The 15,000-nt window shown below is 34.5% G+C and overlaps 1 protein-coding gene across 8 annotated transcripts in view; it reads left to right on the top strand.

Moving 5' to 3' along the window:
* Positions 1–15,000, top strand: part of LOC122242648 (uncharacterized) — a 70,592-nt gene that overhangs the window by 55,377 nt on the left and 215 nt on the right. For all 8 annotated transcript variants that reach the window (XM_086531444.1, XM_086531441.1, XM_086531442.1 and 5 more), the window contains 9 exons: positions 2,054–2,252; positions 2,367–2,480; positions 3,195–3,445; positions 5,766–5,922; positions 6,575–7,289; positions 7,621–7,803; positions 9,019–9,205; positions 9,974–10,082; positions 12,368–15,000. The exon at positions 12,368–15,000 is cut by the window's right edge and continues 215 nt beyond it. In XM_086531444.1, the coding sequence (XP_086387570.1) occupies positions 2,054–2,252; positions 2,367–2,480; positions 3,195–3,445; positions 5,766–5,922; positions 6,575–7,289; positions 7,621–7,803; positions 9,019–9,205; positions 9,974–10,082; positions 12,368–12,670 (2,218 nt within the window). In that variant the 3' untranslated portion in view covers positions 12,671–15,000. The remainder of the gene's footprint in view (positions 1–2,053; positions 2,253–2,366; positions 2,481–3,194; positions 3,446–5,765; positions 5,923–6,574; positions 7,290–7,620; positions 7,804–9,018; positions 9,206–9,973; positions 10,083–12,367) is intronic.

The following is a 15,000-nucleotide window of genomic DNA, read 5'->3' as shown; positions in this document are numbered from 1 at the left end:
GCAACAGCAGACTTGATCACTGTCAGGCTAAGTATAATAGGAAAGTGATGCATCATAATGAGACCATGGTGAAAGATTTTACCACTATAGGAATGAGATTAAAAGCTGTTAACCTGTTGCAGTTGAGTGGCAACATGTATGTGCCAAAAAGTTTTTGGCTTGATGACAGGTGGCAACAAGTAGATTTGTCAGAACATATTTGAGTGGTTTGCTATGTTTCACTATTACACTAGGAGTATTATTATTAGTATAATTGCTGTAACTTTCACCAAAAGAGGTTTATTTTAACCCATTCCCGACGGGGGAATTCTAGCCTTGAATGTCCAAATGCTGGGGCGTTCGAATTATTAGGCCTAAATCAATTGAATGGCTGGCACAATACTGTGCCGCCCGGCAACTGGGCTTTTGAATGCGCGGTACACATGCTGTACCACCCGTCCTGTGTGGGTTAATATCCCAAATATAGATGGCACCACTCTTCTAGCACCAGCAGGAGAGGAAACCTTGAAGGGTGACCATGCACAACCTTTACCAAGCACTATCTTCAGAGAGCAATGATATACAGTAAGATGCCGACCTCCAGCTCTAAAGTATCGGTGATGCTGGACATGAAGGCGGAATGAAAAGAGGATGATGACCCAGATCATGTGAAGCATCTGCAATATACCCCTATGCCAGTATGGCTGTTTTATGCTGTGGCACCCATAATTGCAAGCACATGTCTCCTTCCTCTTCCACATCTCTTCATTTATTTTTATTAGGAATGGCTATTTCTTTTGTATTTGTTTATGAAAGTACACACATATGAAATTTGTTTACATTTTGAAAGTACATGCATATGAATTTTTTTTTTATAGTACTTCTATTACCTGATTATTAAGAATATCATGAAAAATCCTGTTAGAGGGCACATATAAATATCACAATATAGGAAATCACCAAAAAATTACTAACAAAAATATATCTTTTGTATTATAACAAGAGAGGACGAAAGGTCATGATATGTTGGTTGAAGCTCCCACGCTTTGAAATTTAACCCATCTGGGGTACCTCACAGGTGGCATTAGTGCCCATCCTAGGGACAAATGAAGCAAGTCAATTACCATTTGTACTGGATCAGTATTACTTCAATTAGTGCTGGACAACATTAACCCATTACAGAAGGGTGTCATGACATACATGGTGGTTGTCGTGTGTCAGGTGTCGTGACGTATGTGATGTTGGAGGATTTTGGGTCTTTGTGTTTCTCATTATGAGTATGATGACAATTGCAATCATAATTAGTATAAATGCTGTAATATTAAGCATAATAGCGCTAGCAGGAGAGAAAGCCTTGAATGGTGCCCATTTACAGTTACTAGCAAGCACTATTTTTAGAGAGCGATGGCACACAGAAGTTGCTGACCTCTTGCTCAAAAGTACCGGTGACAAAGGATTGCAGGCAGAACGAGAAGAGGAAGGTGACTCAAACCATGCCCAATGTCCTTGTGCCAGTAGAGCTGCCTGTACTGTGGCACTCACTGTCATAAGCACAGCTTTCCCTCCACTTCCCTACCTCTTCAATTTATCTTAATTATAGATGGATTATTTTTTGTATCTATTCATGACAGTACATGCAAAAAAAATTAAGTTGCTGTTTATCCTCCCATAAAAGAGCAGTACTTCTATTACTCTGAATATAAAGAAAATAATGAGCTGATATAGACTCTATACTACAATCTTAGTCAATTGTAACATTGATAGAGTCTGCCATATATAAGTCTCTCAATACAGTAAAACAAAAGTATAAAAAAAATGGCTCTAGTTTTACCATGAGAGACTGAAGGAGTGGGAAAAGTTAAGGTATGTTGCGGGAAGCTGCCTCGCTCTGAAATAAAACCCATCCTAGAGACTGGGCAAGCAAATCTATCCCCTGTCTTCAATGGGTCATTTAAACTTGTAATAATAATGTAATTATTAGTAAGACCAAGAGTAATAATAATAGTGAAAATAGTTATAGTAGTTATGTCATTATAGTGGAGTAAAATAAATTTGCATTTCTATCCATTTTCAGTGGCGAGTTTCGGGTTTGTGCAGATACCCAGATGGTTCAACAGGATATAGAACCTGGTATACATGTGTATGTACATTATTTCACTCTCTATGATGTAAGAGCACGAGGATTTGTAAGACCCATGTGTCTGTCATATATATCATCTGACTCTCGTAAACTTCTCCATTACTTCTCACATCTAAGACTGCTATTTAGTAAGGTAAGTTATTTTGTTATATTTTAAAAATGTTTTTCTTAACTATTCAAGAATATTAGATGAGTTATCCTTTAAATATAGAAAGATTACATTTACCTGAATTTTTTCTCTTCTCAGGCAACTGAATATTTGAAGCTGAGCAACCTTAGTCGATTCACAAAGGAAATGCAGGAACTAATAACAGATCTTGAATACACAAAGGACCGCTATATTCAAGTTCAACGACAATTTGTAAGTATTACATAATATAGTCTTAATCACCTAATTTTGTGTGTATTAGCTTTCATTCATGCATGTATATATATATATGTATATATATATATATATATATATATATATATATATATATATATATATATATTTTTTTTTTTTTTTTTTTTTTTTTTTTTTTTTAAGCAAAGTTTTGTCCTAGTAAATAACAATATAAATGGGGCCTAAAAATGTTATTTTACAAATTTTAGTTGCAGAAGTGGTTCACATGAATTAGATAAAGAAAATCATATATTTAAAAAGTAACTTGTAAAAGAATGTACATATGTTTTCAATGTCAAGTATCTATAGAACACCTAAAACAGTATAGAAGTAACAACATTAGTAGTCACACTTATCTTGCCCCCTATACTTTGAACAGTATGAAATGTCAAGTGACCATCATCCATTCCTTAAAGGATGCCTCCACTATAATGTACAGAATATATATCATCAAATAATTTTCTTTTAGAATAATAATATTCCAGGGACATTCAGTGAAAGAAATAAAATTTTTTACTAATTATACTATTAGCATAATTGCATTGTAGTAACATGGATAACCATCAAGTTTTGCTTACATATTCCTTCACAGACATCAGTTCATCTCCCTTTTATGTTAACTGTGCTAGTAATTTTGCTTTTCTGATATATTGATCATGAATGCGTTAATTACTATTTTTTCATGTTAAACAGTCACTTGACATGGAGTCCAGTCCATTACCTCAGGAGATGGCAAAAACCCAGGAAGAAATACTAAACATTCCACCATTGTGCACCAAAGATGAGAGCCAAACTAAAGTACAAAGGGCAGTTAAAGAAATATTTAGCACAGCAGCAGCCACAGGAATACCCCACTTTAATGGGGTTTTAGATGAGGCCAATTCAACAAGTTCTACTTCTCAGGATTCAGATAAGCAAGACCCACAGGCAGCAGAACCCAAGCAGTGAGTCTGACATTTATACCAGTATAAAGCTCTCTTTGTGATCTCTTACACATTGATATGTTGCTTTACATGAATGATTAGCATCTCTAATCTTATTTATGTAGTTATAGACTTCTGCATTTACTTAATTTGCATTGCTTTAGCCCATTTATGATGGATGATGTGACATCACATCAGAATATTTCCAACATGACAGAAGATGTCCTATCACGTCATGAAGCTTCGCTGTGTATATGTGTGTATATATATATATATATATATATATATATATATAATATTTATATATATATATATATATATATATATATATGTATATATATATATATATGTATATAATATATATATATATATATATATATATATATATATATATATATATATATATATATATATTATTATATATACATATATATATATATATATATATATATATATATATATATATATATATATATATTGTAGTTGAATTTGTATATACTAATTTTTCTTGACTTTATAAAAAAAAAATTGAAAAATTAAAAAAGCTCTCAGTCACCCCTTGAAATAGGGTGGTTGAAAATTGTTCTGAAAGGTTCAGTGTGACATCACGCTTTGAGAAATCTCTGGGTGGGAAGCTGCATGTGCTTGCTATATTGCAAGCAGGAAAGAAATTAGGTGAATATACACCCTCTCATGAATGAGTTAATCAGTGGGCTACATTCAGCCACCTGAGGGTGTATTATTTACTTGAAACTTCAGATATATATTACTGATATTGTGTTAACTCATTGCGGACTGGTGTCATGACGTGCATGATGTCTGGGGATTTTGGATCATTGTGCTATTTTATTGTGCTATAAGTAAGGAGTGAGTGAGGATGACAGTTGCAGTCATAATTACTATAGTTACCATAATATTAAGCTAACTTAATATCCAAAACCTAGATGGCACTATTTTCTTCTAGCACCAGTAGGTGCCTTGAATGGCACCCATCCATGGTCTCTAGAAAGCACTATCTTTATAGAGCGGTAGCAGACAGCTAGTTACCGACCTCATGCTCTAAAGTACTGCCGATGAAGGATGTGCAGACAGAACGAGAAGTGGAAGGTGACTCAAACCATACCCAGTGTCTAAAATGTGCTCCTTTGCCAATAGGGATGCCTTTTACTGTGGCACTCACAGTTACAAGCACAGGTTTCTTCCACTTCCCTACCTCTTCATGTTATCTTCATTGTAGATGGTTATATGTTTTGTATTCGTTCATGACAGCACACAAATAGGGAAAAATAAAGTTGCTTTTTGTCCTCCCATAAAACACCAATATTTCTATAACACTGAGAATAAGGAAAATAATGAGCTAATATGGATCATATAATACAATTTTAGCCAATTGCACCATTGATAGAGCCTATCGTATGGCACACCTAAGTCTAAACTCAATAAAACACACAAAAAAATAAAACACAAAAACGGCTCTAGTTTTACAATGAGTGACTGAAAGAGAGTGGGAAAAGTCAAAGTGTGTTGTGTGAAGTTGCCTTGCTCTGAAATAAAACCCATCCTGGAGACTGAACAAGCGAAACTATCCCCCGTCTGTAATGGGTTAAGAGACCAAAAACATTTTCTTCCTCATTATTATTATTTTAAAAGGTAGCCTTTACTTTTGTTACTTATAATATCAGCAGATTTTCCATATTATTAGAAGGATGATTCATCTAATACTTTTGTAAAAACTTGATAGCTCTAATATTTTGAATAACCAGTAGTCTAGATTGAAATGCTGATGATATAAACACATACAATATTAATTACTTTACATTAGGTGAAACCTGATTTTACATTTTAATTACTCCTAGAGCTTCATATTATTTTTCACAAGTCTGGTATTAAGAATATACTACATGAAAATCATTATTTTACTGAGAAGGAAACTAAGTTCAATTTGTTAAATGTTTAAGATGTTCTGTAAATATTATTTTCTCTCTTTTTTTTTTTTATCTGGTCACCATTACCATAAAAATCATACAGTGGTTCCACGAATTGAGGCTTGTTGATTTTGGCTGCTAATCCACCCTGCAGGTGCCAATGAGCAAACTGACAGGGTATACAGAAAATGTAACAGATGTTTCTTTCCACTGATATAGAAAAAAATTGTGAGGAAAGGTACGAAGTAAATAACAAATCACAACTGTACCATTTTATAAAACTTTAGATATTTTGGTATTTTGCAAGATGTAACCCTATTTTTTTAAGTTTAAGAATTGATTTTCATACATTTCATTTGTAAGAGATGAGTAAAGTCTTTATATTTTATATCTAAATTCTAAGATTTGCTTTCCAGGCCCACTTCAGGTGTGACATCCCTGGCCCCAGTATCTTGCAATCTGTTAAGTCCAGATGATGATGAAGAAGCATTATTAAAACATACATCACTGGAGGCTGTTGCCATGCAGCTTATGGAATGCCAGCATATTATGGATATTGTAAAGCCTCATATGGTAAGTGAGTATATATTTGAACATATATGACATTCTTTTTATATTCATTATGTATTTTCCCCTATGTAAGATATTTGTTGTTTTGCACAATCCCTTATTATTACTCTTTAAAACAATAATATTATTATTATTATTACTATCATTATTAGTGATATAAGTAATCCCTAGGTGTTCAATGCATATAATGCTGTTTATCTTCATGTTGATTTTATTTGTAAAGAAGAAATTAATGTTGATCAGTCCTTAGCTTTTGACTAATAAGGTCCTTACTGTTTTGAGTGCTTCTGGAAATCTGTGCTTGCTGATAACTGAGAAACATTGGATGAGTTATCTCTTCCTGATTTAATAATGTTATCATCATTAACCCGTTGCCAATGGGGCTATTTTGGCACCAGATGGTTGAATCGCAGTGATATTTCAAACACCTAAGCCTAACGCCTCAGGATTTTCGCCTGCACTGGCCATGGCCAAGTGCTATACACCCAATCACCCGGCACGCCGGCCAGGTGGATAGCCACAACGAAATTTCTTGTCCCCGGCGGCTGATGCTGCTACCATTTGACGTGATATCTTGTCATCCATCGTTAACGGGTTAACATTATTATTACTATTATTTTTTATTATTTGTTTAGTAAATTGTTTCTGTTTCCAGGACAAAAAGGATGTTGAAGAAGACCTGGCCTGCCTTGCAAGTCAAATCAGATCCAAACCCTACTCACCCCTTTACAAAGCTATGTCAAAGTTATCTATGCTTGATGTAGCAAAAGAGAAAACCAAACCAGCTGTCTGTGTTTTATCTTTGATGAAGAGAAATTTCCGTGATATGCGTTCTGTACAGCTTTTGTGTGGTGTTGGATACATTACATGTCTTATAAAGCTTCAATCAATTCATGAAAGGTTTGGAAAACCTTTCTTGACTTTGATATTTGAGGATCTAGATCATGAAATTCATGAGAATCCCTTTGGTTCCTTATTTATTGGCAATATTCCCATTGTTAATGTTGCCAAATGGAAGTATAAAAATAGCCCATCAGTGAAGCCAAAATCATATTCATCTCTATGCTGGGATGAACACTTTGTTCAGTTTCTTGATACTGATGTATCACAGCAGGCAACACCAGATTCAGAGTATTCAGATGCCTTTGATATGCCCAAAGATGGTCCTGATGTGTCTGCGGCGGCAGATTGCCTTGAAGTATTCCCAGTGATGGGAGCATCTGATAGTACCACTGCAGGGCACACAGAGAAGAATGAAGATGTGAATAAGATAAACATAGAATCAAAGTCTGATCTGTTTGTATTAGATGAAAAACAAGCAGAGGATAACATGGGGACCAGTGATCTAAATCAACAGGATTTAAGCCAAGGTGAGAGTAATTGGCTTAATTAGTATATGTTTATACATATAAAGATAGGTAGATTGGTAGATAGATATATGGATAGATGCTTATATATGGTATGTGTGTTTATGTATATGTGTTTGTGAGAAATACAAGTATTTATGTATGAGTATTGTAGATCACAACATAGAATAATGTTTTAACTATATTTTCAAGCTGATTATTTATGCATGTGCTTTTTGTCACTTCATATTATTGTGGTAAGGTATATGTATCATGTTTTACAAATTATTACTAACCTGAATTTAATGATCCAACTTAAAGAGATGCTTGTTTATCATATTTATTTGAAATACAGGTGGTGTTGGTGGTAGTCAACTTAGCAACAGCAGCAGCAGTAGCTGGTCCTCGCAGATACCAGATCTAGCAGGATTTGAGGAGATTGAAGAGGAAGAAGAAGTGCAAGAGGACATAGCTATGGCACTTGGAGAGGAACTCATAGCCTATGTTGACATCAGAGAAAGGATGATTACTAGTAAAGGTACATGGTTCAGAAAACACAATAGATATAAGTCAAGTTGGTCACTTAGGGAGACTGCATCAGAGTATTTTGGTTCACTGCATTTTGAGGTACACATGTTCAAACAGCTCATGGGTTTTAGATAACTACTATAAGTTCTATAATTGTAACAGCAATGGGTAAGAGAATGGTCCAGAAAAGGAAAGAAGTTGGAGCATTCTCTTTTGAAGCTCCCTTACACAGATACCAGAAAAATACCAAAGGGAAAATATTTGTTCCTATTACATATCATGTTAAGTACATTTGCTTTCAACATCATTTATTTATAGAACACTGAAAACAGTAGAGAAATAACAACTTTAGCAGCCACACTTATCTTGCCCCCTACAGATAACTATCTGTGACATGTGATAACTGCTGTGAAAGTAGATAAGTGGCTCTTTCCTGAAAACTTAATCCATTGAAAAAGGCAATAGATTTACTTGCCCAGGGGTACCTACATGGCACCCCTGAAGGTTTTTTTATTTCAGAGTGAGGGAGCTTCATACAACATATTTTGACCTTTCATGGCCTTTTGCTCTCTCTTTCATTCAGTCTCTATGATGTTAGAGCCATTCTTGTGTTCATAATCTTTACTGCACTGTGATACATATATGTGCCATGTGATAGGCTTTATCAATGTTGCAGTAGACAAAAGTTGTAGTATAGAGTCCATATAAGCTCATCATGTTCTTTATAATCAGTGTTATATAAGTATTTTCATTTTGTGGGAGGACAAAAAGCAATTTTTATTTTACCAGATTCTTGTACTTTTGTAAACAACAATGAAATAAATAATCATCCACAATGGAGATAGCATGAGGAGATGGGGAAGAGGAAGGAGTCATGTGCTTATGACTGCAAATGCCACACCACAAAGCAGCCATGCTGGTATAGGGGCACATTATAGACACTTTACATGCTCTGAACCTCCTTCCTCTTCTTATTCTGCCTGTGCTAGTGCTTTAGACCTGTATCTCGCTTTGTGTCATCACTCTGAAGATGGTGCTTGGTAGAAACTGTAGATGGTTCCCATTCAAGGTTTTCTTTCCTGCTGGTACTAGGAGAGAGTGGTTTGTTTCCGACCTTAAACTAAATCTCATCAATCATTAGATAGTGGTAATACTCAATGTGTATTAGAGAAACACAGTGATCTACTCTCCCCAATGACAAATAGCATGCTTTTTCTTTTATCAGTTTGCCGTCTTTCTGGGCTAGTGCAGCAGTTTTGCGGAGTATCACACTGTCTTCTCCACTCATTGCTGTCTGGACGACCTGTTGTCCTGGCTGCTGCTGACCAATATCGCCCATTGGTAGTACTGTATGTTCGAGCGCTCTCGACGCTACTCCCACGCTCACCTCGCCAAAAACTGCCTGTGTTAAGGTATTGCACATTTAGATATTAATTCATACTTATTTATGATAAAATTAGTCAGTGGTGACATGCATAAATGAAATACACTATGTGTCTTTTAAATACCAGAAGATTTGTCTTTATCATCTTATGCTGCTGCAAAGAGTACCTATTAATTCCTTTTGTTTCATGATTAAGTATTGATCATGTGAGACTAATCACTTGAGTAATCACTTCACTTTATCACATAATGTGTAAATAGACCATGCTGTACATCTATCTGTCTTTCTTTTTACTTACCTGTTTAACTATCTATTCATCTATCTGTCCATTATCTGAACAAATATCAGAGAGTTATGAATGACAGTATATAAGTTTCCAAAAGAAGAGATGTAAGTGACAGATTTTTATGTTATATCTCAATTAGAATTACATATAATTCTATAATGAATGTTTAGATCACTTGCTTTGTTAACCTGATAATGCTGGGGCCATTTTAGCTCTGCCTAATGCAGGGTTCGAAATGTGTAGGCCTAATGCCTCAGGTTGTTCGCTTGCTCTGGCCACGGCCACCCACTGCTCTCACAATCACCCTGGGTGCTGGCCATACAAAAATCCATGATGTGACATTATGTGATGGCAGCAAGTGCTGCCATCACATGACGTGATATCACATCATCCATTGTCAATGGATAAAGTTTCTCATTTTATTTATATATATTTTGTAACTGTTGATGTACTATCTATTCCTCTTTCAGTCGATCTTTCTATCTGTCTGTATTATTTATTTATTTATAGGTGGCATACTGGCACCATCACAAGTTTTCATGTGCAACATTTCCGGGTGATAGGACTGTGCATCCCAGAGCGACTTCATGTTCAGGATCTCATGTCTAATTCAACGCTGGTGAGGAAGAAATATGGGGTTTCATTACTGTAGCTGCTATATGTCTGAAGCATGCATTTAAATTTCAGAGAATGAAGTCAACATGATTTGAATAATACCAAACAGTAAGAAAAAAAGTGTATTTGACAAGTAATATGAAAAGACATGACACTTTAAACTTTAACCCATTCATGCTGGGGCTTATATTTGCACAATACTGCTCCTGCCGGCTAGATAACAAGAGCGTAATGACTAAGTGTAAGATTTCTCCCAAATTTATGAGCTCTTTTCACCCGTATGCTTCAACGGGGTGATAATCGGGGTGATAATGTTGTTTTAGTATTTGTTTACAATATTTTCACAAGTGAATAAAAATGTGTCTTTACAAATGGACCTCCTATGATTATGTGCATAAGTAACTATGTAAAACATATGATTTGAGGGCGAGATAATAATGTTCTAGGACGTCATCCGGAAGGAATGAAATATTACGATGATGTAATAGGACATCACCCGATATGAATGGGTTAAACTTGACTTTAGGTAGTTTACCATTTTAGTAAGTTTTTTGTTCTTGTTTGACTAAAAATCTTAATTAAGCAAAATCTATAGAAGGAAGAAAAATGATTAATTATTGGATAATTTTATAGGATTTAGTGTGAAATACAAATTAAATTACTTTCTCTAAATTAAAAGAAGTATGTTCGCATCTGTTTTAAGTTCACGCATTCCAATGGGATGTTTTCTAGCTCTTTGTATCTTCTGTAAATTCTGCTAATGCTTAAGGCCAGACGAAACAGCTGGAATGGTAAAATGTACTCAAAAAATAATTTTCTATTTTTTCACATATTTACATCGCAAAAGTATCTAAGAATAAAGTTTTGGCCAGGAAATATCTCAAAACATATGGCAAGATTGTTTAAAGGGACGCGAGGACGCAAGGCGGCAGCTATTTAAATGTCTTTGTGAAGTCTAGCTCTTATGTTATTTGTTGTTTTGGTCTGATTATCCGTACTTATGTGTGGTGGGATGCGGCGATTTGGCACCTCTGTGGTGCGATAATGGTTACTGAGTCTCGCCTTCTCCTCGACAAGCACAAACTTGCCTCAGTTACCCGCCATGAGCACCAGAGGGAAGATGTATGTGTGTGATCTCCATCCCACTTGTGTCTTTTACCAGAATTTACTCGTGTTTGAGCGTTGCTTTTTGGTAGATTATTCATTCTACCATTACGGCAACCATGGGTCATTCCAAAATGAAGATGAAGAAGCTTACAGAAGCTCAGTGGAGGAGAGTGCACGAACAGAATGAGGGGGAGGAGGCAGAGGAGGAGGAGTGGGGTCGACCAGCTGATTGCACCACAACACACGTCGCCACACCCCCACCAACTCAGCCTAGTGCATTTTTTGTAGTACATATTACATATATGTGTAGTACATATTTGTTGTACACATGTATAAAAATAGATCGAATCGTGCGATAATTACCATAGATATGTCATACTTAAACTTGAAACTCATTTATCTCAGAACATCAAAAATCAACTTCAATGCATAGCTGTGCACAGAAAACTTCATGGATCTCAATGAAAATCATCATACTTATACATTTTAGGTGTATCTACATTTTTACTGATGGGCTTTTAGAAATATTGAAAAACAATGGTTCGGGAGCGGTATTTCGTTAAAAAAAGTGACGTCATTATTTACATAAAATTGCGACAGCGGTATCTCACGAACTATAACGAATTTAGCAAAAATGCTCTGTGTTTATGTTCATATGTTATTCAACTACTACCATGCCAAAATTGGTACCTCTAGAAAGAAAACTACAATTTACATTAATTTTTGACATCATGACGTCATGACGTCACGTCATAAACTAAAAAGTTCTACATTTGCCATATTATCAGAAACTAGATTTTAAGCAAATTGCAACAGGTTTGAGGAAAAAATATTGAAAACTTTTTTTTTATGAATATTTTTTACCAAGCTGTTTCGTCTGGCCTTAAGAAAAATATCAGTGCTGATTATTATACGAATGTAAATAGGAAATGAATATTAATAGTCTTAATCAGTTTTGATTAGTAAATGTAATAAATGGTCTCTTCTTCAACAATGAATGATTTGGATGAACATCATGAGAAGAAAAATGAAATTTGCTAATGAACATTTTTTTGCCATGGGGAGGGGAGCTGAGCAGTTTTTTGTATTAGAGAAAGGAACTTGTTAATTTTGAAAAATGTTATTCATTATCAGTCCTTAGGGAGAATAAATATGAATAAAATCATACTTTTTTATTTGCAGAATCAAGTTACAGTCCTGAATATTGAAACAGGCCATATATCAGGGGTTGCATACAGTGGAACACTGGTCCGAGGAGTGGAACAATATGGACGCAGATTATTTCACTCCAACTCAGCACTACAGGCAGCATTGCAAGCAATTCTGGTTGCTTTGGGTTTAAAAATATATTTGTTATACCATCTTCTTCAGACTACCGATCGTAGCGCTAATGACATACTGAAAGGAATAGGTATAGCCAAAGGGGACTGGGACATTATAAAATATTTAACAGGCTTAATACAGTTACAGCTAAAAAATGCATAAATACATTCTCATATAAATATCAAACTAGATTTTTAAAAAGGCAAATTAGTACTTAATTTAGTATTATTATTTCCATTAACATGTCAAAGTATTGCAGGTAATAATGTTATGATAAAGGATTTTATATGCAGATATAGTTCTATATACACTTGTTCGTGTGTTCAGTGTTTTTTGGTTTATATATTTGATAAAGAAAAAAATAAGGCAACTTATTATGAAGGGAATGCATAGATTTCTTAATAGTCCCTCTCATTGACTGTTATTAACTCATTGTGGATGGATGTCATGACATACATGATGCAGGAGCTTTGGCCTGATGACAGACTTCATGATGTACATGATATTTGGGGATTTTGGATCACTGTGCTATTTTATTGTGCTATGAGTAAGGAGTGAGTGATGATGACAGTTGCAGTCATAATTACTATAATTACTGTAATATTAAGCAAACCTAACATCGAAAACCTAGATGGCACCACTTTCTCTTAGCACCAGCAGGAGAGAGAGTCTTGAATGGCACTTATCATGGTCTCTAGCAAGCACTATCTTTAAAGAGCGGTGACACACAGCAAGTGACCAACCTCTTGGTGAAGGATGTGCAGGCAAAACAAGAGGAAGGCACCCAGTACCTTATACTGTCATAAGCACAGGTTTCCTTCCTCTTCCCTACCTTTTCATGCAATCTTCATTGTAGATGGTTACATGTTTCCTACACAAATACAAAAAAATAATGTTTCTTTTTTTTCCTCCCATAAAACAGCAATACATCTACCACACTAGTCAACTGCAGCATTGATAGAGTCGGTCATATGGCACATATAAGTCTCTAAACACAATAAAACACACAAAAATTAAAACACAAAAATGGCTCTAGTTTTACAATGAGTGACTGAAAGAGAGTGGGAAAAGTCAAAGTGTGTTGTGTGAAGCTGCCTTGCTCTGAAATATAATCCATCCTGGAGACTGGGTAGACGAATGTATCCCCTGTCCAAAATGGGTTAATATAGCTTTGATAATCATTTCTAGTATTTTATAAAAGGAGATGATACAGATCATTAAATTTTCAGTAATGTATTTTATATGATAGTGTTATTGTTATAGCCAAAGTTAAAGATGTGATAATCTTATACATAGCTCAGTATTATTCAAGTATAGCACAAATTATCATTCCTAAATATTGTTATATATCTGGTTATATATTCTAATTTAAATTATGTGAATCTGTTTTCAATATAGTTTCCAATATGTTTCGACAATTGTGCTTGAAGAAATATAGATTCAAAATTGTATAGAAATAATTTCACTGAATGTTTCTTACTAGTTTTTGACTTCAGAAGGCTATATTTCATTTATTTGTTTATTTCTAATAATATTGAATCAAGGTAGACATTACTTACAGTTCAGATTTCCACCTAATTTTCATCCTCTTTCAAATAACACAGTACATTAAGTTGCCATCAGTTTTAGATCAGTGCCTACCTCTGAATAAAGCCTGAAGAATGTATGCATGATGTTTGATACCTCTGTGATTCTTAGAAATGGTTTAGAGCTTAGTGATTTAAAGAGTATAAAAGTAAATGTTGAGTCTTCTAGCATTTGAAGAAAGAGCGTAGAAGATTGGCCCAAAGTATTGTTATTATAAAGAAGCTCTGCCTACTTTTCAAGACTTACTTCAAAGGATGCTAAATAATTAAGACAAATAAAAATCAAGGAAATTCAATATTAGAACTTCTTGTAATTAGATGTTGAAGCTCTCTTCTAAGAGATTACACATCAGGGTTACCCAGTCTTTCATTCTGAGCAAAAAGAAGAGAGTAAATGTATATATGAATTACACAAAATATTATTTAGAATGGAAACTTTATATGAGACAAAAACATATATGGCATAAGTCTAATAAATAAAAGACCATAGTATTATAACTTTTGAAAAATACATTTTAACATGATCCTTACCCTGCATGTCTACATTCACTGTTTTGTTTTAATTATTTGTTTATGACACATATGTGTCATAAACAATAAGTCAATTATTCAATTCCTTGAATTCTCAGGAAGAAAAATTTTCATTTTATAACTACTACTGTTATTAACATAATTATGATAGGGGAATAAAGATTATAATAATTATGGTTGGTAACAATGATAATAGTATTATAAATAAGAACATTCTGCCCTGAAAATTAAAGGGATGAGGTAAATAAATGAACTCATGTAGGCCTACTAATAGACTCCTTAGTGACCAAGCACTTGTGAGATTACCTGTGTAAAAAATAGTATAAAACAAAACCATAGTGGACAGTGCATAACCTTGTGTCAATTGGTTAACAG

Source organism: Penaeus japonicus, unplaced genomic scaffold (assembly GCF_977035675.1).
Source record: "Penaeus japonicus unplaced genomic scaffold, GWHDUDI00000001_assembly GWHDUDI00000035, whole genome shotgun sequence".
In the NCBI taxonomy this organism is placed as follows: Eukaryota; Metazoa; Arthropoda; class Malacostraca; order Decapoda; family Penaeidae; genus Penaeus; species Penaeus japonicus.
Note: the sequence above shows the minus strand (reverse complement) of the source record. Positions and strands in the feature narration are given on the sequence as shown.